Source organism: Ambystoma mexicanum, chromosome 2p (genome assembly GCF_040938575.1).
Source record: "Ambystoma mexicanum isolate Mex_15411 chromosome 2p, UKY_AmexF1_1, whole genome shotgun sequence".
Lineage (NCBI taxonomy): Eukaryota > Metazoa > Chordata > Amphibia > Caudata > Ambystomatidae > Ambystoma > Ambystoma mexicanum.
In genome coordinates, this window is record NC_090923.1 from 155600639 (window position 1) to 155627436 (window position 26798).

The window sequence follows — 26798 nt, forward strand, 5'->3', positions numbered from 1 at the left end:
CGGGAAATCTGGGTCTTAAGGACCCAGCTAACTATATGCCAATTGCCATTTTGAAACCTCTGACTTCTGAAACATTTCATAGATCATAACTTCCTTCCTTCACTATAAAGCTGGCTTCAGAACCCGGATGGGTATAGAAAAAGTGGGGACTGCAATGATGAATATGCCTTTCACCCCACTGTGGTGGGCACACATGGCCTTTAACGGTATGCCAGTCCGAGCACAGATAGGCCCAAGGGAAGTGAGGGCCTTGGTGAGGATGGAGTGCCGTTAAAGTCTGTATCTGCCCCCCACAGCGGGGGTGAAAGCCATTCGCACACTGGTGTTTATCCGGGAGTGCCAATCTCCCGAGGGGGGACAAAAATGAAAAAAAGATGGCTGCTTCCATAGGGACTAAGTCCCTTTTCTATTTCAATGGCAGTCAGGAGACGGGAAGAGTGCCGGGACCGGAGCACAAACCTATCACTATAAAGCTGGCTTCAGAACCCGGATGGGTATAGAAAAAGTGGGGACTGCAATGATGAATATGCCTTTCACCCCACTGTGGTGGGCACACATGGCCTTTAACGGCATGCCAGTCCGAGCCCAGGTAGGCCCAAGGGAAGTGAGGGCCTTGGGGTTTGGCAACAGGGAGAGGCTCTCTGTTGCCATGTCACATTAATATTAACAATTTAAAAATGGCGCCTCCAGGGAAAGGGCCTTGGGTGGCTGGAAACGGCGGGTGGAGAATGTGTATTCTCGCCCACTGTTCAAGCCCCCTGATTAGCTTCTGACACTTCCCCAGGTGTGAAGGACATTTGAATCATCGTTGATGTCTAGGATGTCAGTGCTCTCACAGTGCTAGATTTGTCAGGAGATTTTAATGCCGTTGACCACCCCATCCTTGTAGGTTGTCGACTTCAACTGGGCGTGACTGACAGTGTAAGATAATGGATTCAATACTTTCTAGATGAAAGAACGAAAGCAGTGTTATCTAATCAATTTAAATCTGATAGATTAAACCTATCTTGTGGAGTACCTCAAGGTTCAGACCTCTTGCCCGTACATCCAGCTACTGGCCAAGCAGTTGCATTCATTTATGTCATTTGATAGCCACTTGGACAGTGGATGCTGCAGTGGATATATCCTAGCACACAAGTCTGTTTAAAGAGCTAAGCCGCCAGTGGTAGAAGGTATTCTAACCAGGTGGCCAGATTGTCTATTTCTATTCCTCTCATGATGCGGGTCACATCTGATTTTCTTAGTGTTCGTATAAACCGTAAATATTGTCTCTATCCACTCTAACTATTGAATCCGTCACTTATAGCCACTGTGTTTCTTTTAGTCTCATTCACTCAGAGCCAAGATGCAGTGAGGTGAACGATGCATGGTCTGCATTTGTATGAAATATAAAAAGAAATAGTGTTGCAGGAAGAGGTGTCTATTTCTCAGAGTGGTGCCCCGACATAGCAGGAAGTTTGGTGATAGGCACTTTGGTCTGCCTGACAGCAACTTTGAACTAAATGGCAGAAGGTGTTTTGAGGCTGACTCGTGTAACCAGGCAATAAGCAGGCCGTGTGAAGATTAAGCTGCAAATGTGGAGCAGTTGGACTGAAATTTGGACACATTTGGAAGCAGTTTGTGCATTAGAGAGGAGGAACGATGTGTGTGCCAGGAGGAGTGGTGTAGTTGCCACCTGTGTGGCCAGTATGGAAGTAGATATTATCTAATGATTACAGTTGTCAAGAAGTGTGTCCTATTTCACAGGTGTGGTACAAGCACAAAACGTACAAGGTGTGGTACGTAGCTTGTAGATTGTTTAGTCTTGTTGGGAATAGGTTTGGTCTACTTGGAAGTTGGGGTCATCTAAATGGCACATGGCATGGCCTTGCTAATGATCAGTGCTATCCATTTAGCAAGGAGAAAGCCTAATTGTCCGTAGGCTTGTTCTATTCAGCAAGATATGTACGTTGACTGGCAGAGGGTACAGTCTGCTTCGCAGTAGCTAGGCCTTAGCTGATAGAAGGATTGTTGTAAGTTGCAGTATGTGAAACTTGAACATGGCTTAGATTATAGTACTAGTATCTGAGCTGCCATAATAGGTTCAGTTGGCTAATATATGATCTGTGTGACCAAAGGTTGTTTTACTACAGTCTAGCCATTAGTCAGTTTTGGTCTGCTTGGCACTATTTGTGATATGGTTAATAGTAGCGATGTTATGGCATGGTCTGGTTGGCACATGTGGTTCAGCTGGCCATGCCGGTCCTGAATAACTTTGACTCTGATCTACTTGGCGGTAGGCAAAGATCAGTTGATAAAGCGGTGAGTCGTGATTTGTAGTAACATGCATGTCTTAGAGTCTTCGGGAATTTGCATGCACTCTAAGGGACATGAGCCTATAAACTGTGCTTGTTGACAGTGGATTTCCGAGAGACAGCCACGACCTATCACTGTGGCTATGTGTTCAGAACCGGAAGGCGGCTAGAGTAGCACCAGCATCACTGCTGAATCCCTGGCCTCATTAAAATAGATGCCGATAGACACCCTTCTAACATAATGTAAGACTGTTGAGTGCCCCTAGCTAATCTAGTCTACTTAGGCAGTGCGTTCCCCTCTACCTTACTTCCTTTGCCAATGTCCACCTCCGCAGTTCCCATAATAGCTACCTCGGCATCGAGATAACATATCTTAATCATAGTAAGATCTGAAGATAGTGTCTTGGATTCCTGTCTACACATGTTTTACACAAAAGGAAATTCTGACTGTGTCTGTTGATAGATCATATCCTTGCCTAGTGACTGCATCTATTCAGGACAATCGATGTACCCTATGTCTCCAGTAAGCTGATACGCGCTCTTAACACTGACGGAAGAACCCATGGTAACATGTTTCCTTTTACTCACCTAGGGATCGGCTACGCCTCCATCGTAATCGTGTCCCTGCTCAACGTGTACTACATCATCATCTTGGCTTGGGGCATGTACTACCTCTTCCAGTCCTTCCAGAGCCGGCTGCCCTGGGCCTACTGCCACCAGGAGTGGAACACAGACAGCTGTGTGGAGGACACATTCCGGAAGAACAAAACCCTCTGGATGTCCCTGAATGCCACCAACTTCACTTCGCCCGTCACAGAGTTCTGGGAGTACGACCTTTATTTGTATACGTATAGTAAGCTTCATACCATTGTACACATTGTTCCATGAATTAGTGACTTGTGCTGAGGCCCAGGGGAAGCATGCAGCAGTCCTAGTTGCAATCACAGACCTACTCGTCATAAACCAATGCAGTGTTCAGATTTTTAAGGTCATACATGAAGGCAGCCGGCCCTTTCAAAGGTTAAGTCAGTTAATCTCAATAAAATGGCAGACAAACAAGTAATAGGTTGCCATTGGTGGAAATTGTAGCTTGGTGTTCAGTCTGCATTATCCCATGCCAACAGAGAGTAAACTCAGTCCACAAGGGCATGTTTACTCAGCTTGAGAATGATTAACGGAGAAGCCCATGACCGCTTGGCTCGTGTAACCTGCCTGGATGCCAGCTTGGCTCCTTCTGAGACACGGAGCCAACCCATGTATATTGTATCTCAAAAGGAATGGTAAACACAGCTGGGGAGTCACTGAGTGTGCAGCCTGTTCCCTACAAATCATGTCAGCCCTCTACTTTGGGGATGAGGATATAAAATGTCTCGACATGTCTAGTAAACATGGTGGACCCTGCATCTGAGAGGCAAGAGGTCAGAGGATTGTGCTGACAGAGGCGTAGGCAGGGTAGGGCTGGAGTGGGCAAGGCCCATCTCAACTCTTTAAAGGCCCACTTGGCAGCAATGTATGGACATTTCCAGATGTTTAAGTCACTGTGGTGGGTCCAACTACATTAGCTTCAGGACTCATTTGCTAGACAATCCTGGCTACGCCTCTGCTGTCTTTATGTCTGATGGATGGCTCATCCACCAATGGCAAAGACAGGTGACCTTGACTTATACAGGGAGTGGGTCTGTTCACTTGATAATGCCTGCAGCCTCCAGGACATGAGCTATGGGGTGCTTCAGTGGTACCGTGAAAGTTGAAGAGGAGTTAGCGTCCGATCCTTCATTAAAGCAGCTACTCCAGCACCACTTCTATTCCCGCTCCCCGCCAGAGAATTCAATTGCTGATTTTAATCCAAACTGATTCCCATCATTCTGGTCAGTGCAATAAATCTCTGATCTGAAGTGTGCTGAAACCTATAATAGCTGAAGATCTGTCCGTACAGTCAAAGGCAGGCGGCACACTGGTGGGATCTTTGTTCTCAAAAGGTGTTGCTATGTTCGCATTCGGGGAGACAAACCTTAGTCGTGCATTTAGAGATGACCTTGACGAGTGTGCCATCAGTGAGTAGTTACCACCAATTTCATCGAATTTCATTATGTTTAGCAGAAATCTATTTTCACATATTTAAGTGAATATGATCAATTGTTCAATTTTGTACACAGTGCTCGAATCTGGAGAATATAATATGGTGTAGATCTTGGAGACATGGGGGCTGATTCTAGAATTACTAGTAGGTACCGAGCAGTCAGATTTACTCATATTTCTTTGTGAATATAATAGTCATCCTGATGTTTAAGTAAAGGGTATACCAAATTAAATTCGTTGTGAAATAGCGGGACATAGGGCCTCATTACATGGATGGCAGTAAGGATTTACAGGTACCGGTAAAATACTGGTACCGATAAATCCTTACCGCCTTACTACGAGGTCCCTTTGCGGGCTGGGGGATTTAACGCCTGCTTTTTGCAGGCGTTAAAAACCAACCCGCAAAGGGACCCAGGGAGCTAATTACGGTACCGCAATTTGCGCTACCGTAATTAGCGCCTTCCACATTCACATTATGCCCTATGGGGCAAAAATGGGAATGGGGAAGGGCAATGGTGGAAGGGGGAATTACCGCCCCGCCAACCTTGGAATGGGGCGGTAATTCCCCTTTCCGCCAAGGCGGTGCCGGTATTTTACCGGCATGAACCATGGCGCTAATAGCGCCATGGTTCTCCGCCATCAAATCATGCGGATGAGAACTGTTCTCAAGTTGCGCGTCAGAGTCTAGACAATGGGCCGCAAAATAGTCATATCTGTTGTCGGCGATTCTAGCATATTTTATCTAGTTTAGCAACAAATATGAGCTATTTTTAAGATCCCTTCCTTTTACAGTTATTAATAGGCTACGTGAATAAGGACGTCCACTAAATGGGGCTTAGGTGTTTGTCCTCAGGCCGAACAACCCTTATTTTTGGGGGATTGTTAAGATATGATATGATATTTTATTTATATCGCACTCATACACAAGTGATTCAGAGCACGACCAGGCGAAGAGAGGGGAACGGGGGAGAACACAGACTACAGTCTTACTAGGCCCAGTGACATTAAGAACGCGCAAGTGCATGGTAAAGGGAAAAGGTGGAAAGTGCATGGGAGTGGGGAGAGGTGGAAAGTGCAGAACAGAGGAGAGAACAGAATGAATAAATAAGTAAAATAAATAAATAAATATAGGTGGTAGTGCAGCCAGCAAGTGGCAAGTGCTGGGTTAAGCAGATAGGGTATATCTGATGAGTGCAGAAGAGAAGTGGGTGGGGTACTGTAAGGGTACAGATACAGACCTCAGGGCAAGGGCAGGCCTGCAGGCAGTGCAGGAGAGTGGCAGGGTGAGCAGGTGCCTGGGCCCGAGGACAGAGGGTGGCTAGGTGCATGGTGCCGGGTTGATTGTTATAGTGAGCTGAGTCACCGAAACATGGGTTGTATGCACAGAATATGTACTTGTAGGTGTTTTACTGATAGAAACTTGTACCTGCCTGCAAAAATATCCTTCTTTTATATTATAATTGTTCTTTTATAACGTGCTTAATACCAACGAGTGGTTTCTAAGCGCAGTTTCGGGATTCGAACATGTATTGTGTAGGGTGGTCTCGCATCCAAGACAAACGGGCTGCCCCTGAGCAACGCGTTTGTCTTGGAAGCGACTACACCAGTGGTCAAGGTGGGTGCGAGCGGTTGGAGCGGTGCTCCTCTGCTTTTTAAAATTAAGTTTTACTGTTCCTATACTTTGATTTTAAAAAGAAACCGTTCCGGAATGGTTTCGTTTTCAAATAAAAGTGCAGGAAGCAGTTGAATCTTGCACTTCAGTGCACTGCACTGAACGGTCCCTTAAACAGCAGGTGTGTTTGTTTTTTTGGGGATTTGTATTGTGCGTGGGAGGCGCAGGCCAGAAGGGAATATAGTTCCAATACTTCTTTTCATACACTTTGACCACTGAATTGTACAACTACCACAGAAAACCCACCTCATAACTGTACACGGTGTCTATAGACAATTCCCAATGTAATAGGTAACTGCACCCCGTAGTCCAACTGTGACCTAAAATGCATCACCCCATTGCCCAAATCCTGCTGAATCCCCAGCAGTAGAGAATTAGAGCCGTATCTCAAATCTAGAAAGGCATATTTGAAACTGGATACAGGAAAATACCCAGAGTATTTAAGACACTTTAAGTATAGCTGCATGAATGGGTGGTCTCGTGTAGAAGGGATGTGACGTAGCTCTGGAGTCCCCCTTTTTGAGTGGGGCAAAGCCTGATTTGCATATAGTCCTTGCACTTCTGTAAAGGCAGAACAATGCTCTGGAGGGTTGCCCAGAGCAGTACCAGAGGTTATGATTCATTCCAAACCTTCCAGCCATTACTCTATTGTTTTACTTGAGATTTGCACGCTTAATACCCATGCTCTACCCTCTCTATGATAACGCACACATGCTTGCCATCATCTGAGTGCACATCTCGCCCTCCCTAGCAACAACAATCAATCTGCCCACCTTGAACTTTCAATCACATATAGTTGTCCCCATTAACCTCCTCAAAAAATCCTTGTCTGCGTGGCTTGAATGTAGAGCTTCGACCACATTGGTGCATATTGTAACTGTCATTGGCTATTTATAACGCACTCAATACCCAGAGTTTTCTAAGCGCTGACCGCGGATCAAACCTATGTTCCTCTGCATCGTCTTGCTTCCAAGATGAGCATTTGCCCCTGAGCTATCCTCCCGAGACATATATATATAGAGTTTTTATTGTGGTAAGTTCAGAAATTGACCTTCTCACAAAAGAACAAAAACATACACAATGTAACATTACATTTCATTACATAAACAAAACAATTGATAGTCTCGGGAGGATATCTGAGCGACAACGTGCTCGCCTTGGAAGCAAGACGAAACAGAGCAACACAGGTTCGATCCCTGGTCCGCGCTTAGAAACCTCTGGGTATTAAGCGTGTTCTAAATATCCAATCAATCAATCAATGTAAAATCATGTTACTCAATACGATGACATTTGAGATTTCATTCCAAAATAGATATTTTTCTAGATTCCCTTTTAAATCTATTTCTTCCTACCCAAAACAATAATTAAGAATCTCATAAAATAAAGTTTAATAGAGAGTTGCTGGTCATTCAGCAACAGTTGCCGTACAAGATCTACTGATCTTTTCTGAAACTATCTAATAAACTGACCCAAGTGCCCATCTCTCAAAGTTTAAAAATGTGTGCATTCAAGAGCTAAATGTTGCAATGTTTCAACCAGTGCAGATTTACAAAAGCGACATGATCCTCGTGGTTTTCTCTCTCAACCTTATGATTTCATTGGTTTGTAACACATTAACATTAAACCTAATTTTCCTTAAATATTTTCTCCATCGCAAATCAGGAAATTTACACAAGTATAAAGGCAACTCGGATAGGGTTTACCATCTAAAAGTAAATTGTTCCGGTGACAATACGATCTTGAAATTTCCATCATACATGGCCAATCAAGTGACCAGCATTGCCTTTTCACTTCTAGCGGGTTGAAGGCCAGGTGATCTAATGTCCTGTCAAGTTTCTCCAAGTTATCAGACAAGTCTGCTGCCATATCATCAGCGCTGATACCTGCCCATCATTTAAAGCTTGCTGAAGGAGGACATTGAATGATTGATCTTTAGCAATTATGATGTTCCTTAAGTAAGCCAAATACCAAATCAAACTGACTGGATGCCCATAATATGCGATGCCAAGAAAATAGGGCTACTATTGGCCACCATGCATGAGAATTGACATTATCAGTCCACACTTGTCTTTCTCAAAGAGTAGACCTTTCCACCATTAAATCAGACATTGACCTGCAGGATGTCAGTATTCTGAGAAAATACGCCTCGGATAGCATACATCATTCATTAGAAGGCCATATCAGTGGCAGATGTGCTCCATATAAAGGCCAATTAACATAATATGACTTTTATATACAGGGGAGTGGGCAACGAATACGCTTATAAACAAAAGTAAAAATAGGTAAATATCCCTCAGTTGTTAGTGCCTTCCGGGGCACTCCCCATCTTCCCCTGAAACCCTCAACTTCCCTGGCATCCTCTACCCTCCATAAGCAAACATTTATGTTCAACAGCCTTTACACACATAATTTCCAAGGTAAACTTGGTGCAGCGGTAACCAGGTCCTACAATGTGTTTTCTTGCACAAAACAGGCACTTCCCATAAATCATGATCAATCAGAGCTATGGGTGCCACCCTTGCAGACAGAAACAATCAACCAAGAGACATTGGAGCCATGCACTCTGCCAGCAGGTACCAGAGCTATGGGTGTCACTCTTGCAGACAGAAGCAATCAACCAAGAGACATTGCAGCCATGCACTCTGCCAGCAGGTACCAATCAGAGCTATGGGTGTCACCCTGGCAGACAGAAACAATCAACCAAGAGACATTGGAGCCATGCACTCTGCCAGCAGGTACCAGAGCTATGGGTGTCCCCCTTGCAGACAGAAGCAATCAACCAAGAGACCTTGGAGCCATGCACTCTGCCAGCAGGTACCAAGCAGAGCTATGGGCGCCACCCTTGCAGACAGAAGCAATCAACCAAGAGACATTGGCGCCATGCACTCTGCCAGCAGGTACCAGAGCTATGGGTGTCCCCCTTGCAGACAGAAGCAATCAACCAAGAGACCTTGGAGCCATGCACTCTGCCAGCAGGTACCAAGCAGAGCTATGGGCGCCACCCTTGCAGACAGAAGCAATCAACCAAGAGACATTGGAGCCATGCACTCTGCCAGCAGGTACCAAGCAGAGCTATGGGTGCCACCCTTGCAGACAGAAGCAATCAACCAATAGACATTGGAGCTATGCACTCTGCCAGCAGGTACCAGAGCTATGGGTGTCACCCTTGCAGACAGAAGCAATCAGCCAAGAGACATTGGAGCCATGCACTCGGCCAGAAGGTACCAATCAGAGCTATGGGTGTCACCCTTGCAGACAGAAGCAATCAACCAAGAGACCTTGGAGCCATGCACTCTGCCAGCAGGTACCAATCAGAGCTATGGGTGCCACCCTTGCAGACAGAAGCAATCAACCAAGAGACATTGGCGCCATGCACTCTGCCAGCAGGTACCAGAGCTATGGGTGTCCCCCTTGCAGACAGAAGCAATCAACCAAGAGACCTTGGAGCCATGCACTCTGCCAGCAGGTACCAAGCAGAGCTATGGGTGCCACCCTTGCAGACAGAAGCAATCAACCAAGAGACATTGGAGCCATGCACTCTGCCAGCAGGTACCAAGCAGAGCTATGGGTGCCACCCTTGCAGACAGAAGCAATCAACCAATAGACATTGGAGCTATGCACTCTGCCAGCAGGTACCAGAGCTATGGGTGTCACCCTTGCAGACAGAAGCAATCAACCAAGAGACATTGGAGCCATGCACTCGGCCAGAAGGTACCAATCAGAGCTATGGGTGTCACCCTTGCAGACAGAAGCAATCAACCAAGAGACCTTGGAGCCATGCACTCTGCCAGCAGGTACCAATCAGAGCTATGGGTGCCACCCTTGCAGACAGAAGCAATCAACCAAGAGACATTGGAGCCATGCACTCTGCCAGCAGGTATCAGAGCTATGGGTGTCACCCTTGCAGACAGAAGCAATCAACCAAGAGACCTTGGAGCCATGCACTCCGTCAGCAGGTACTAATCAGAGCTATGGGAGCCACACTTGCAGACAGAAGTAATCAATCAAGAGACATTGGAGCCATGCACTCTGCCAGCAGGTACCAATCAGAGCTATGAGTGGCCCCCAGGCAAACAGAAGCAATCAGCGTTGCCTTTGCAAAGCAAAAAAGGTCCTGAGCAGGACAGCACTTGACACAGCACTTGACACTTGACGCAGGACAGCACTTGGTAGTACCACTGATGGCACTGACCTCCAGTAAAACATGCGCACTAGGGACACCACCAGCAAGGCATTGTGGACACATCCACCACCCCAAGACCTTAGGGAGGCCCTGTCAGTTGCTGCACCATGCAAGGAAGCTGTGGCTGCAGTGCAAGTGCTGATCTTTGGATGGAAACCTGCGTCCAGCTCTGGTGCCAACATGGGGTCATGCTACAATAAGTGCCAGCTGGCAGCTTCTCCTTCTGGAAGTACCCTTCCTGCCAATACACATGACCATGCAGTCAACGCCCCAGAGCGGCAGGAGCCCCAAACAGCAGGAGACTTCCTGAAGTCCTGGTTGGCAGGCTCCATTTGATTTCTGCAGAACAGCAAACACACAGCAGAGGTGTGCCGCGTACACTTTGGGTGCAAGTACCTTGGGCACACATGCCTGCACTCTTCTCACAATCAATAGCCTAACCATTGGCTTTCTTAAAGTACTATGCTGTGTGTTACTGTCCACTTCGCCCACCATAACAGCATTGGGGTAGGCCTTCACATGTAGACATGCCAATCCATGAGTGACTTCTGCAGGGAGCCATTGCTTCGGACTCAATAAAGAGGGCACAGCAGCAGCACCCCCAGCATTGCCTCACACCTGCGGCAAACACCAGGGTGTCAGAGGTGCTATTGCAAAGTAACCGGCCAGCCCCGAAATAACTGTTTGCTTCCGGGCACGGCCTTCAAAATATAGAATGCAAACATGCAGAGGAAAACTACAACATATAACGAATCATGGCCATGTGTAGCAAATAACATACACAAGAAGGCACATGGAGTAAGAAGACAGACTCATGTGCTCAAGCGCTGGGTCCTGCCTGTGCCCCAGCGTTTGCAATGTTTATTGAAAATGTTATGGTTCTGGATCTGAGTGTAACGACGCAAAGCCATATACAGAAAAAATTCAATTACTCAGAGCTCCACCTGGCCACAATGCTTAGTGCAGCAGATAGAGGCGAAGACGGTCTAACGGGCATGCCATAATCTGATCAAGGGTTTCTGTCTTTCTCTTTAGCCGTCCCTCTCTCTTGCTCTCACTCTGTGCTCTCTTTCCCTTTCTGTCGCTCTCTTTCTCACTAGGTGTCCTTGCCACTCTCTGTTGGGCAAGATTCACGTTGTCAGGTGTGCTCTCTCTTCTCTGCTGTCTGGTACAGTCAGTCTATCGGTCTGGTCTGAATCTTTCTCCTCTGTCTGTCTCACTCACTCTCTCTTATTTCTATTGCTTCGTCTCTTAGTGTGACCTTGCGGGATGGGTTCTCTCTGCTCCTCTCTCTGTCAGTGCTGTCTGGTACATGCACTCTCAGTGCTGTGCTCTCTCCCCCCACTTATCTTTTTCTCTACCTCTCTCTCTCTCTCTGTCAGTACACCCATCCCTTGCTCTTTGTCTCTCTTTGGTACACTCTCTCTCTGGTTCTCCCCGTGTGTCTCTCTTTTACTCTATCTCTTTATCTCTTCCTCATGCTCTCTCGCTTCCTCCCCCTCCATCACTCCATTTCCCTTTGTGTGTCTTTCTCTCTCTCTGGGAAGGTCATCATTCCAACCTTCCATGCTGTAAAGGGCTATAAAGGCCAGCTATGTTTTGCAATATAAAAGAAAAGACTGATACGCCCCAAGCAGGTGGGCTAGCTGATGTGTGCTGAAGGTATGTCAATGGTTGGTGATATGAAGAGTGACAATCCATTGGAAGTTGGATGGCCGCAACCCGCGTAGCACCTGTAATGCGTTCACCAAAGAATTGTAATTGTTTATTTGTACAGTCCTTATACACAAGTGAAGTGCTTCAAAGTGCTTTAAGGTGGGAAGGGAGCTAGGGAATGCAGTAGTCATTCTTAGGCCTTGAGGATTCCGAATGATGTAACAATAAAGTAACTAGCATACTAGGCCTGAGGACATTCGCACTAGTGCAAGTGCATGAAGTGTTTCAGGCGCAACCAATCTAGGGAGGGGAGACAAAGGGATACAGGACAGAACTTACTATCCTAGTAAATTCAGGTCATGCAAGTGTACAGACGGAATTGCGCCGGAGGAGGGAAAAATGTGCCCGGTCCAGCAGGGCCCTGGGTTAAGTGCTGAGAGGTTACCCCTCTCATGGAAGGTATGATGAGTGTGCAGTATTGCTGAACATAGTGCAGAAGCCCGGAGGCAAGTGCAACGACTGGCGGGGAGCCCGGGACCTGTAAGGCTCTGGAGGTGAACCAGGCCACCAGTCAGCAAAAAACAGAAGAGATTTAGGGAAGAGAGGGAGAGTTTAAGCAGGAGAGAAAAAGAGTGGAGGTTAGCAAGGGAGTGGGAGAGAGCAAGAGGAAGAGAAGAGGAAGGTCTTGAGGAGTTTCCTGAAATTAAGGAGCTCTGGCTCAAGGTGGAGAGGGGCATTAAGATTTACCCCCAAATCTCTGCTTAGACAAACGGCTCACCCGCAAAGAGGGGAGGGCTCTAGAAGGAGAGTATTTAGGAAGAGAGTGTTGTAGATAGTGTGGGCCCAAAGAAGAGTGAATTAGAGCATACATTAGGTACATAGCCCTATCACATCAGCATGTAATAACTACCAAAATACTCCCTGCTTTTTTCCCTTATTGCCCAAGCTATGATTTAGTTCCGGAATCCTATCTAAACAGTGGGTGTCATGCCTCCACGTACCTTCTGACCCTCCCGGTACGTGGAGGCTGTATCCCTCATGGCACTTACCTCAGTGGTGCTTGCATGGTTGTTCCTTGGCTCCTCGGCTGCGTGGCTCTCCTGGATCCAACATCACCACGCCGTTTCTCCCTGGCCGCTTACAGCACAGGGGAAAGCACGGTCAAGATGGTCCGGTACAGCAGGGCGCCGCCATGTTTCTCATGCCAGCGTCAACGTCGGCCCCTCTATGGGCATTCCCAGGCTGATGCTCAATCACGCACGCAGGGTTGCCTGGCAACTGTAGCCTAACAACCTCATTCTCGCACGAGTACAAAAGCAGGCAGCTTTAGTCACTCAGTGCGTCTCAACTTCGTAGTTGCATCGCTCCTCTTTTCACTGTGCATCCGCCCTGGATGTTTCCCTACTGCTCTGGTCTCTGCCTTGTTGCTCCTTTTCTTGTCTCTTCTCCTCCCTGCACAAGGTCTTCTTGCTCCTTGTTGCCTTACACGTATTGGTACTCTACCTTACCTTCTTGCTTCTTGTTGCCATATAGCTTCTGGAGCCCAGCCATAGCTTCTTGTTCTTGTGCCTTCCAACGTGGTACCCCAGTTAAGTGCCTGGCACTGTCTCTGCATCACGTTAAATCTTAGGGTACCCCCTATCGTGGTGTAGGGAGAACCGTATGGCCCTTTACTGCTTTCTTGGTTGGTGAGTATAGGGTGGTACTCCAGCCTCACATTAACATACACTTGTTTTGGAGTTCGCTGTGGCGCTTCCAGTTCCCCAAAAGCCTAAATCAGGTACGGACGACCAGCGCTCAGTCTTGCTTGATAGTAGGTGCGTCTAGATCTTTTTGCAGTCATCCCTTCCTTCCATAGGTGAGCTCCTGGTCATCCTCTCTCTATTGTAAAAAAGGTGTTTAGAGGCATTAAATTGCATAAAACGAAAGTAACCCTGGCATATTTGATAAGTGACACTGCGCATGCTCGCTAATCAAAGGCTGCAGACAGAAATCAGCTGTTGAGATTACCAATGCAGGGGTCAATTGGGCCGAGAAAAGTAGCTGTCAACTAAGAGTGTCCCGCCAAATCGCATAGAGTCCATCAAGTCTGCTTCAAAGACAACCATTTCTTGTGGCCCTTATTAACAACTCATGCTTTATCAAGCAAGGCACATTTCACTCATCTTACAAATTAGACACAGAAGAAGGTCCTGATCAAAGAGTCCTACTCAACCTTATTTATTTTATTTTATTTATTGTTCATTTATAACGTGCTTAATACCAGCGAGTGGTTACTAAGCGCGGGATCGGGATTCCAACCTTGTTGCGCCGCGTTGCTGCCAGGTTCACTAACCTTTCCTTCATCTCTCTTGTGACTTTCAGGAAGTTGAAGACATGCTGTGCTGTCACTTCTTCATATCCATGCCCAAGCTCCTCCATCGGCCAGTCTGTCAGGGCTGGCTTGCATCTACCTTAAGCATGAACAGCGCATGCCAAAATACTTTTTCCATCCTAGGCGGAGGTTATATGGGTTGCACCCGATGTTGGTTGAGCTTAATGATGCTGAGACTTAGTAACTGCTATCAAGTCAGACCAGTAAGCAGTGTGATTTTTCACAACTGAATGTAGCCTCAGTAGCACTCTACTGCTATCCGTGAGTAACACCCAGATCAATAGTACCTACACTCATCAGAAACCCCTACCTAGACACATTAACTATATGCCTTCTCGCTTTTGACCACATTTCCTTCTGTCCTAGATGTCTACAATTGGCTGTTGCTGGCTTTGGGACAACCAAAAGGAAAAGACTCAACCCCCAGTTAATGGGAAGTGCAGCAGAGTAGGGAGCAAACATCATGGCACAAAGGCAGGCTAAACCAAAGTTTGCAGCAGCCTAAGTCCCTCACTGTGGAGCACCATACACACCTGCTGCTGTCATTGAAACTGAAGACCATTCATTGGGAACCTTCGGCTCCCGAGCACTCCTCCATTCTCACATAGTTCTTTCTCACAGTCTAGTTTTCGATTCTATGCAGAGGATAATTGAACCCCAGGGATTATAATCACAACACGATTGATACCGAAGAGACTTCTGAGCATGGACCTGGGTTTCTAACCCGTGTTGCTCTGCATCGTCTTGCTTACAAGACGAGCGCATTGACACTGGGTATAGCTATACTACCCAATGGCGAATGGAGGCAGATTGTTATTGCTGTTATTTGGCATTTATATAGCGCCCTATATATCACTGGTATGACCTCAAAGCGCAGGTAGTTTGAACGCCCTCAGGAACCGTGGTCCAAATCACTTGAGAGTGTAAGGTGTCATAGGGTGCTTGGGTGCACCAGTTATGTGTGCAGCTGATGCAATTGACTGATGGTAGCTGCATCCAAGCATTAGGTGTGGTGGTGTTGATATCAGTTGAATGTGTGCAGTCTGGAGGGTGGACACCAAGATTGGATTCTGGTGCGTTAGGCCTGTGTAAGACGCTTATGTGTGCAGCTAGTCCGGTTTGTCATGGGATCTAGCTGTGTTTTATTAGAATGATGAGGTGTTCATGGGGTAATGTTTGTATGTGAGCAGCTAGGCCGAAAAAGATCGAGGGGTGTAGCTGCGCTCTAATTCTGCATTAGTGTAGAGTAGAGAGTAAGCATAGTGATATATGAGATTAGTGTTTTGGTGGAGTTATGATCTAAGATGTTTGCTATTCTGGATTGCAAGCGTGCATTTGCTTAATAGTGACTTAATAAGTGTATTCAGTGTTGTTATTGCTTGGGATTTCATTGAGCATTTGTCATCGGGTTGCAAGGACTCAGTTGCCTCAGATGGTCATGGCTGGCATTACGGAAAGAGACACATTATTAGAGTTTTGCGGAAGATCATATAGTCTTGAGTGTGTCGAATATGTGTGGGGAGTGAGTTCCACCGAGTTGGGGCCAAGGTTGAGAAGGCAGATCCTCCGATCCTGACAGAGTTAGAGGTTGGAATCACTAGAAGGTGGGCAGTGTTTGATCTTAGGGTGCGAGATGGTAGGCAAGGATTTAACTTTTCTTGTAGGTAGATTGGGCCGCTCTTATGAACTGCTCGCTGAGTGATGGATAGGGTCTTGAAGATGGCGTTCGTCCGACAGGGAGCCAGTGGATTTGAAATAATAGGTTATTTATAACACGCTTAATACCCAGAGGTTTCTAAGCGTGGACCCGGGGATCGAACCTGTGGTGCTCCATGTTGTCTTGCTTCCAAGGCAATCATGTTGCCCCTAAGCTATCCTTCCAGTGGATGGTTCAGAGAGCTGGTGAGATGTGGTCTCTTTGACCCAGGGCGAGGAGCAGTTTTGCGCCAGCGTTTTGGTCTATTTGGAGTTTGTTGAGTTGGTATGCCGGAGCTCCTAGGTATAGGTAGTTGGCATAGTCCAGTCACGACATCACAATAGACATAACTGCGTCAAGTCTGTTCGGGTAGGGTAAACTGCATCTGACAAGTTTCAGGTGGCAGTGACAGCACTATATCTGGGGGGTGGGGACAGGGGCCATGGGAGTGGATGTGACAGAAGGGCAGTATTGCCACACACCATGATTTCAGTTTTATCAGGGTTCAAAGGAGGTGGTTTATTGTGATCCATCGGTCTATATTGCGAAGACAAGCTTCAAGGTCAGGATGGGGTTTGGTACATGACTTGGGAATTCTTAGGATAATTTGGGTATCGTGAGCATAGTTGTAACAGGAGATGTTGTGCATGTGGGTGATTCCTGGTAGAGTGGTCAGAAAGAGGTTGAAGAGGATAGCCGAAAGGCATGCGCCCTGGGGTACTCCACTGTTCACCGAGCGAGCAGTTGAGACAAAAGGGGAGACAAGGGTTATTTGTTTCCTGTTATTGAGGAGGGAGGCAATCCATTTGAGAGCAGTGCAATCGGTTCCAAGGGGGTGAAGGCGGTCAAGGAGGATTGAGTGGTTAACTGTGTCAAAGGCTGCAGGGAGATCGAGGAAAATCAGTGCTGTGCAGCCTTCAGAGTCTGCAGTGACCTTGAGATCAACCCCGATCGTGATCAGAATGGTTTCTGTTCCATGTCGCTGTCTGAAACGTGAGTGTGCGGGGTCACCGAGACAGTTGGATTCTACAAAGGAGTTGAGCTGGGAGTATGCTGTCTGGTCAATGAGTTTGGCGAGAAATCTTGTGTTGGAGATCGGCCTGTAATTCTTTGGGTCGAGAGGGTCATGGGATGCCTTTTTCAGAAGTTGTTTGACATGCGCTATTTTGAAGGCATCAGGGGCGATGCCAGAGATGAGGGAGACATTTAGTATGGCTCTCGCTTGTTCTCCTGAGCAGGTAGACGAGAATACTTCTTTCAGGACAGAGGCAGGGCACTGGTCGAGGGGAGACCCGGATGGTTTGCTGGCTGATAGTAGGTCAAAGAACTTGTCTCTGGTGATGGGTTTGAAGGAATCGAACACAGGGAAATTGGGCATTGGGGCAATGGGATTAGAAGGGGTGGGTAATGGGAAGGGGGAGAGGAAGGACAGTTTGGTGTTAAGGGTTGCCGTCCTGTCCAGTGGAGTGTTGTAGAAATGTAGGGAGAGGGAGTCACAGAGTGATGGTGTGGGAGTGGATTGGGTAGAGGTGCACTTGGGTTTCACAAATTCTGATATGATCATGTGGAGTTCTTTTCTGCGGTTGCCACTGTTGAGAATTCGTTCATTGTAATAGGCTTTTTTGGCCTATGGGATTTCGGATTTGTAGTTACGGTGATGGTGGGCGAACATGGATCTGCTGAGATCGGTTTTAGATGCTTGCCATTTGCGTTCAAGAGAGTTATTTTATTTTTTGGCATTCATCAGGTGGGACATGAACCATTTGGGGAATGGTCCTTTGCGAGAGGATGCCGGGCACAATGGGGTGAGGTGAATTAGTGAGTCTTTAAGGCAGGAGTTGAAGGAATCGATGGTTAAGGTCCTGTCGGGGGACAGCGTTGCAGGGGGATGAAGAAGCAGGGCTTCGGCCAGGTCGGGAAGGATCTTGACTTTGTTCCAACATTTGAGATCAGGGGAGGGGGCCGAGGGAGCTGTAGGAGGAGGGGCAGGTGTGTGGATAGAGAAAGGGATGGCATAGTGGTCGGTCATATGAGTGGTTTGGGACAGAATATATAAACCAGGTCATGGGAGCTGAAAATTGCATCAAGGGTTTGCCCACCAGAGTGGGTTGGACCAGTGGTATGATGGGAGAGGTTGAGCGCATTCAGACTGTCAATTAGAGGATGAGTCATGGGGTTGTTGGGGATATTGACGTCTCCCAGGAGTGTAAGAGAAGTGTGATTTACTTGAATGGTGGCTATTGAGTCACAGAGGTTGTTGGCAAAATGTCTGTCATATCCAGGGGGTCTGTAGATAAGTAGGAAGTTGTGGGTGAAAGTCAGTGGTAGCGAGAGTTTTACTAGGAGGGATTTGCAAGAGGCAATACATGGCTGGGATTTGACAAGTGAGACAGAGAAATGATGACTGAAGAGGACTGCCACTCCTCCACTTCTGGAGGGTCTATTGTGGGTGATGAACAAGTAGCCAGGGGAGAAGGCATTATGTGCTACTGGGGCAAAGTCATTGGAGAACCAGGTTTTGGTGATAAAAAGGAGGTTGGGCTTGTCAGAGGAAAAGAGGACAAAGATGCTGTGTCTGTTTCTTGCTATCATTATCATAGCGGGCATTAAAAAGGATGCATGTGACTTTGTGAGGGAAGGTGGTTTTCGTGATGCCCATTGCAGTGCGAGCTTGGCGGACATGGGTGCCCGGTTGAGTGGTGAGTGTGGTAGGAACATGCAGGGTGGTTGAGACCGGTTGGGGTGGGGTACGGGACGGGCTGGGTGCCTGTGGACTTTGATGCCGGGTGAGAGGGTTACATCGATAGGGGGCAGGAAAAGATGGCGTCCGGTGGTAGGTATGTGAGAGACGAGGGGTGGGCTAAGGGGGGGTTGGGATGCTGGTGTAAGATTATACAAACCAGCACATTGCGAGGCACGCAACGATTCCAGTCACGGTACTCACACATAGAGTGCAGAAAACCGTGGCTCAGTTTAATAGCTAAGCACATCTTTACACAGCTTGGGCAGCACACGCAGATGGTGTGGGTAGTGAAAGAAAGAGTGGTGCATGGACACATGTAGCTGCCTTCTTAGAAAGCATGTGTAATTGCACCAGGATAGCTGGATGGGATACTATACGCATATTTCTTATGCACAGTGCCTGCTAATTAGTTAAGCCTGTTTTTGACTCCTCCCTCATCCAAGATACATGCGCAGAATCCAAGCCAAACAAAGTGCATCCCAGCCATTACATAATGAATGACTCTTAATATTGTGGTTTAATCTGCATAGTCAGCTCTTTTATTATGAGTGTTCTGCTTCATGCATTTTACGACCAAAGCTGCACATTTTTGTAAAGTGCCTTACAAATGCTACATAGCATAAATAAATGCATGAGTGGTCATGCTGGGAGCCTTTGTGTAAATTCAAGGATGTCATTTCGGGGTCATCGGGGGTTGCAGCTGAGACCTCTCAGGTCTCGATTGCTACCCCAGTGGACTCGTTTGCTACCCCTAAAAAGCATTTCTTTCTTTTTTTATTTTAGATGTGCGCTCCTGGACTGTGGCCGGTGCCATGTGGCTCTTTGTTTCCGGAGTGGTTGGCTTTCATGTTCAGGCCTCTTAAAAAAAAAAACAGGGGGGTACCAAAAGTGTAAAACTTTGAGCAGTGACCCTAAATAAGAAAGAATAGGAATAACAAATAATGTGTCTTTCTGGATTCTATACAATAATTGCTAGACTCATTAACGGTTTATTTCAGGCACAATTCAGGGGGTGAGTCACTGATTTAGTGTGTTCCTAAACACCTCAACTCATCCTTTCATCCTTCTCAGGTCGATAAATTAGTACTAACACAGGTTGGGTGATATTGTATGTATATTTGTACTATATAAAGTGCTGTATAATAACACAGTAATCATTTGGCCTTGGACGTCTGCTTGCATTCACAGTAATTTGGTAATTTGGTAATATGGGCCTATACACCCTGATATTAACGGTACATATGGTGATCCATTGTTGTATGAAATGTATGTCACATTATAGTGATATTGTAACCATGATATTTGTAGTGTACTTAGGAGCAATGCTATGTGATGCCACTTTCTGTTTTGTTAAGGGGTGAAAGGGAGTATTTCATCGCTTCCGGTGATGTCACTTCAGGGGGGAGTCAAATGAAATCACATCCTGTGATGTCATCAGAGGTCAATGGTCGCGTGATGTCACTTCTGCTAACCCCAGGCATTTTGGTGAAATTACTTCTCTGTGTAAATTGCGAATCACATAACTGTTGTCTTAATAGGAAGACACCTGTTACATTCTTGCATGACAGTATCTTCAATAAAACCTACAAAGAAACTCACTTTTTAAATCTACTTTTAATTATTTACTTTTTCACAACACAATATATTTGACTCCGCTACGCCAGTGGAAAACAAGTCTTATAAAACTCTTTTCGCCCACAAATCTGCAAACTAACATGCACACATGTATTTCTATGATCACTTTAAATGTGTGCATTCCATGCCTACATGCATGTAGAGTTGCGTAGGACGAGCAATTGCAAGGGAGAAGCAAGTTGCTGCCGCGTGTAAAAGACTGGGCGGTGAGTAGGCAGCAAAAGAGGTGATGTGAGGGAGGCAAAGCGTGGGGCTCGCAGAGCGTGTTTATGGAGAGGGAAAGGTAGGCGGACAAATCACATTGAATCCTTCTTCATAGCGGTTCAGGAGATGGACAAAAACCCACACGTGTGCAACTGGATCCAGTAGAAACCATTTGGAAATGGTCAACTGGAATGTATAAGGGCATCCTCCCCTCTGGTGAAAAACACGAGAAAGCATCAAGAAGGAGATATCTCAATAGACTCTATGCCAGATTCGTTTTGACCCACTTTTGCCCCCAAAGAATTGCTGCATATTTTACCACATTATTTGCCGCAAACATGCAGATGGTACATTGGGGTAAGGTATATAGAAGGAGGAGGGCGGGCGAGAAAAAAGTGGGCTGCAGGGTGTCTCCCACCTGCATTTGATGGTAAAAAAGTTTGTAAAATATGTACCAAAAAAATCGGCGAACGTATAATGCGGCAACACAGATTCTGGAAAGATTCATAGATCTGTCAGATTCCAATAAATACAGTTCTGGAATTTGGTGTTTGAGACATTAAGCTACATATACATCAAACTAACAAACAAATCCAATTCATACCCAATTCCTACCCAAAAAAACCACCGCTGGGACTTCCCTTGAGGGATGTTCTTGACCAAATATGTCAGGTCTTCATTTCTTATTGCTTTTTGCCTGCACAATATCTTGCTAATGTTAACATCAAATCTACTGCCCCACTTTGGAAAACATGAACCTGAAAATAGTGAAACAAAATGTAGATACAAACAAATGTCGATGTTTACCTAGAATCGAAACAGATTAGAGGAAGAGTGTAAGTGCAGGAAATAAATTTGCTAAAATCAAGAACTTCACAAACTACTGTTAAACTAATGAATTTTCATAGAGCTTTTTTCCCATTGAAAGGAGGGAATCGCTGGTCCCCTCAATACATGGCCTATGATGGAGCGTGGAGTGTGGACCGATCTTACAACAGCCAGAGGTGGGTGTACAAATTGCAACACTCTAGCAGCTAGAATTTTGGCAAAGGGGTGGGAATTTCAGAAATAGGTCACGAAGGGCGCAGGAAACTCATATTCATTGCCCAGTCCCCTGTAAAAGTCAAGCAATTGCTGTGTAAAGGTTCCCCTTTACCAAGATGCAGGCTGCTATCCTGGAGGTACGGTATATGGGATCTGCACCATCCTTTTAGTGAGGGTGAAGGTGGGCGTCAGACTTCCCTGAAACTATGGGACAGGCATTTGCAGATAAAGAAATGAGGCAAACAAAGATTTCCTTCTTGGACCTTGCACTGTGCAGATTAAAATGCATACTACCTGATGGACTGCGTGGTGGGTTAATTCATCTCAAACACACCGTTTTGTGCAGTGCCTGATCAAGAGACTATGGGGGTCATTACGAGTATTTTTATTTATTTATTTATTTATTTATTTATTTGCATTTATAAAGCGCACAGAACTGCCCTGGGGCATCGTGGCGCTGTTACAGCAGACTTAGTCATGAACACAAGCATAGGAATGTGTTTACAGATGTAAACCGAGTTACCGAGTACATTTCACATTGGTAATAAACATTGAGCTTAGAGGTTATGCTATGCTGTGGTTACAATGCAAGCATGAGAGTGCATGTGGAAGACTTTAGCGGAATAGGAGGGTTTTGAGGTTTTTACGGAAGGTATGGTATGATTTTTCGTTCCTTAGTGAGGTAGGTAAGGAGTTCCAGTTTTTAGGTGCGAGGTGTTGGAAGCTGGTTCCTCCCGCCCTGGATCTTTGAAACGTGGGGACATCAATCATGTTGGTGCGGTGAGCTCTGGTGGGTCTGATGGAGGCTTTCGGTGTGATTCTTTCTGCGAGATAGGGTGGGGCATCCAGGGATAGGCATCTATGTGTGATGGTCATGGCTTTGAAAAGTATGCGTTCCTTCACGGGTAGCCAGTGGGCATCTTTCCTTGCTTGCGAGATGTGTTCTCTTTTTGGAATGGACAGTGCTGCCCGGAGCGCATTGTTTTGCGTGATTTGGAGTTTTTTTAGGTTGTGGGCGGAGGTGCCTAGGAACAGGGCATTACAGTAGTCTAGTTTTGTACCTATAGTGGCTCTGGCGATGGACAGGCAGTTTTTGGCGGAGAGAAAAGGCTTGACAGCATTTATCATCTTGGTGGTAAGTGCCGAGGAAGAGGCTATGGCGTTGACCTGGCGAGACATAGATAGTGAGGCATCTAGGTGAACGCCTAAGGTTTTAACAGTCTTGGAGACTGAGATGGTGGAGTTGTCGATGTTGAAGGATTTGTATTGGGGGGGGAGTTTGTTGAGAATTTCATTGGTCCCTACTATGAGGATTTCGGTTTTGTCCCCGTTTAGGCAGAGGCCGTTGGCCGCCATCCAGGTTTGGATGGCTGTGTAGATTTTGGTTAATGCTGTCGCATCTTCTTCGTAGGTCCCAGTTAGAGGGAGTAGTACCTGCGTATCGTCTGCGTAGTTGGTATACGCTATGTTACGACAGTCGAGGTCATTGAAGAGAGGAAGGGTGAATATATTGTAGAGAGTGGGGGCGGTGCAGGAGCCTTGTGGGACGCCGCAGTGGATGGTGGTAGGGGTTGCCGAGGCAGTGTCTGAGAAGACTTTCATGAGTCTGCCATTTAGGAATGAGGCCACCCATGCAATGGCTTCCGGGGAGAAGTGTGCTTCATTTTTTAGGTGCATGCCTAGGATATCGTGGTTGACAAGGTCAAAGGCGGCAGATAGATCCAGTAGGAGAAGGAGTGCCGGTTTGCCTTTATCCATAGTGTCAGCAAGCTGTATTTTCAGATCAAGTAGGGCTGACTCAGTTCCGTGACCTGGTCGGAAGCCTGACTGTCTTTTTCCTAGGATATGGTTGGTTTCGAGATAATCCTGGATTTGTGTGTAGGCCATTTTATCCAGTATCTTGAGCAGGAAAGGCACAGTGGTGATGGGCCTGTAGTTGGTAGCTACTTCAGGGTCGAGGGTGGTTTTTTTTAGAAGCGGGCGCACCCAAGCTTCTTTTAGACTGTCAGGGACAGTGTTGGTTTTGAAAGAGGCATTAATGAATGATTTAAGGAAAGGGGCGAGTGTTTCAGTGCAGTCTTTGATCAGGCTGGCGGGGCAGGGGTCTCCTTTACAATTGGATGGTTTGATCTTGTTCATTATCTCAATAACTTCGTGTTCTGTGACTTCCCTGAATTTGAACGGGGTAGTGGGGGCTTTGGTGGATGTGGTTCCCGAACTAGGGGTGGGCATGTGGCTCGTGGTGGTGGGAGATTTGAGGTGCAGTGATAGGTTTTTGTGGTGCTCCTTAATTTTTGTTTGTAGGAGTTCAATTTTATTTAACAAGGCAGATTGTATGGAGTTGCACCAGATTTGGTCTTTAACAATGTCTTGTGATTTGGTGGCCGGTGTGGTGAGTTCGTTGAAAATGGCGAAGAGTTCTTTGGATTCGGAGCTTGCATTAGCAATTCTATCATTATAAGAGACTGATTTAGCTGTGATTATGGCTTTTTTGTATTGGGCAGTGATTTTTTTGTAGGAGGATAGGGTGGCTGGGGAAGGCGATTTCTGCCAGGAGTTTAGAGCTTTTCTTTTCTGTGAGCGGAGTTCTTTAAGTTCAGTGGAGAACCAGGTATTTGAGTGTTTGATAGTTTTGGCTTTTTTGGTCTGCAAGGGGGCAATGGCGTCAATGGCGGTGCTTATGGTGCTCTTGTAGATATCTGCTAATTCTGACGGGTCAGATGACTTGAGGTCTGTGGAGAGGATGTGAAGGTGGGGTGTAATTTTATCTTTAGTGAGATTTTTTACACATCTTGCCAGTGCTGGGGGGATGGGGTTAGGTTTGTTTGTGTTAGATACAGCGGGAATAAAGAAGTGAATGAGGTGGTGATCTGACCAAGGAGTCGGGGTGATGGAGCTAATGTCGACGTGACAGTTGTGGTCAGCTATCCAGTCCAGGATACGGCCTTTGTTGTGTGTGGGTGAGGTTATTTTTTGGTCGAAGCCTAGTTCTTTTAAGGCTAGTGCAAGAGATTTAGCAGGCTTGTCCTTTTTATCGTTATACCCCAGGTTAAGGTCACCTAGAAGGATGCTTTTGGAGGTGAGTTTTAGGTTTTCTGTTAGGCGGTGTACAAGGTTCTCATGGAACTCTGTTAGGGGGCCGGGCGGGCGGTAGACTAGGTTGAAGGTGATGGTGGAGTTAGGGGAGAGGGCAATTTTTATAGCTAGAGAGTCTATGTTGTCACCTAGATTGGAGGTGATTTGTCTGGCCTCGAGGTGGTCTTTCAGGATGAATGCTACCCCACCACCTACTGAGGAGAGGCGGTCTTGCCGGATAATGGCGTACCCCTGTGGGATAGTAAGGTTGAGGGCTGGCCCTGCAGCGCTGTGCAGCCATGTCTCGGTGATGGCTAAGATGTCGAGGTCCAAGCTAATTAGGAGTTCGTGAATTTCAATGGCATGGGCAGGGATGGATCTGGCGTTTATGAGGGCACACTGTAGGTTGTGTGTGTGTTGGGCCGAGGTAGGGGTGGTGTTGAGTGGTGTCGCCGGGATGGGGTGCGGCATGGTGGGTTTAGGTAAGGGTGTTTTGACTGTAAGGGATGGCGTGTTAGGCGTGTTAAGAGTGGTGGGAGGTGCTTGGTGGGTGAGTCTAGGGTATCTAGAACGGAGACCTAGGAGTTGGTTCCTGGTGTGGATGGGTCTGGTGTAGGAAGTTATGCTGGGTGGAGGATGACGTGCTGTGGGGATGCTTTCAGTGAAGAATGATGGTAGGAAGTAGGTGGGAGGAATGTTGGAGAGGAATGCCAGTGGGGCAGCTGGTGAGCTGGTGGATTGTTGAGGCATGGCGAGGGTATCGTTCAACATGGCACAACTAGAAACAGAATGCAATGTGGGCAGCAAAATCAGGGCACAGTATGCGACCATAAGGCACAACACAATATTGTGGTCTAGATACGACCATAAGGCACAACACAATAGTGTGGTCTAGATATGACCATAAGGCACAACACAGTAGTGTGGTCACTATGCGACCATAAGGCACAACACAGTAGTGTGGTCTAGATACGACCATAAGGCACAACACAATAGTGTGGTCTAGATATGACCATAAGGCACAACACAGTAGTGTGGTCACTATGCGACCATAAGGCACAACACAGTAGTGTGGTCTAGATACGACCATAAGGCACAACACAGTAGTGTGGTCTAGATACGACCATAAGGCACAACACAGTAGTGTGGTCACTATGCGACCATAAGGCACAACACAGTAGTGTGGTCACTATGCGACCATAAGGCACAACACAATAGTGTGGTCTAGATACGACCATAAGGCACAACACAGTAGTGTGGTCTAGATACGACCATAAGGCACAACACAGTAGTGTGGTCACTATGCGACCATAAGGCACAACACAGTAGTGTGGTCTAGATACGACCATAAGGCACAACACAATAGTGTGGTCTAGATATGACCATAAGGCACAACACAGTAGTGTGGTCACTATGCGACCATAAGGCACAACACAGTAGTGTGGTCTAGATACGACCATAAGGCACAACACAATAGTGTGGTCTAGATATGACCATAAGGCACAACACAGTAGTGTGGTCACTATGCGACCATAAGGCACAACACAGTAGTGTGGTCTAGATACGACCATAAGGCACAACACAGTAGTGTGGTCTAGATACGACCATAAGGCACAACACAGTAGTGTGGTCACTATGCGACCATAAGGCACAACACAGTAGTGTGGTCACTATGCGACCATAAGGCACAACACAATAGTGTGGTCTAGATACGACCATAAGGCACAACACAGTAGTGTGGTCTAGATACGACCATAAGGCACAACACAGTAGTGTGGTCACTATGCGACCATAAGGCACAACACAGTAGTGTGGTCACTATGCGACCATAAGGCACAACACAGTAGTGTGGTCTAGATATGACCATAAGGCACAACACAGTAGTGTGGTCACTATGCGACCATAAGGCACAACACAGTAGTGTGGTCTAGATACGACCATAAGGCACAACACAATAGTGTGGTCTAGATACGACCATAAGGCACAACACAGTAGTGTGGTCACTATGCGACCATAAGGCACAACACAGTAGTGTGGTCACTATGCGACCATAAGGCACAACACAGTAGTGTGGTCTAGATACGACCATAAGGCACAACACAATAGTGTGGTCTAGATACGACCATAAGGCACAACACAGTAG

At 46.6% G+C, this 26798-nt stretch overlaps 1 protein-coding gene across 2 annotated transcripts in view; it reads left to right on the forward strand.

Annotated features, from left to right (window-relative positions):
• SLC6A6 (solute carrier family 6 member 6) overlaps positions 1–26798 on the forward strand; it is a 466708-nt gene that overhangs the window by 238068 nt on the left and 201842 nt on the right. For both annotated transcript variants that reach the window (XR_011301897.1, XM_069643408.1), the window contains exon 5: positions 2887–3121. Coding sequence is in view for 1 of the 2 variants with exons in the window: in XM_069643408.1 (XP_069499509.1) it covers positions 2887–3121 (235 nt within the window). In the remaining variant the exon portion in view is untranslated. The remainder of the gene's footprint in view (positions 1–2886; positions 3122–26798) is intronic.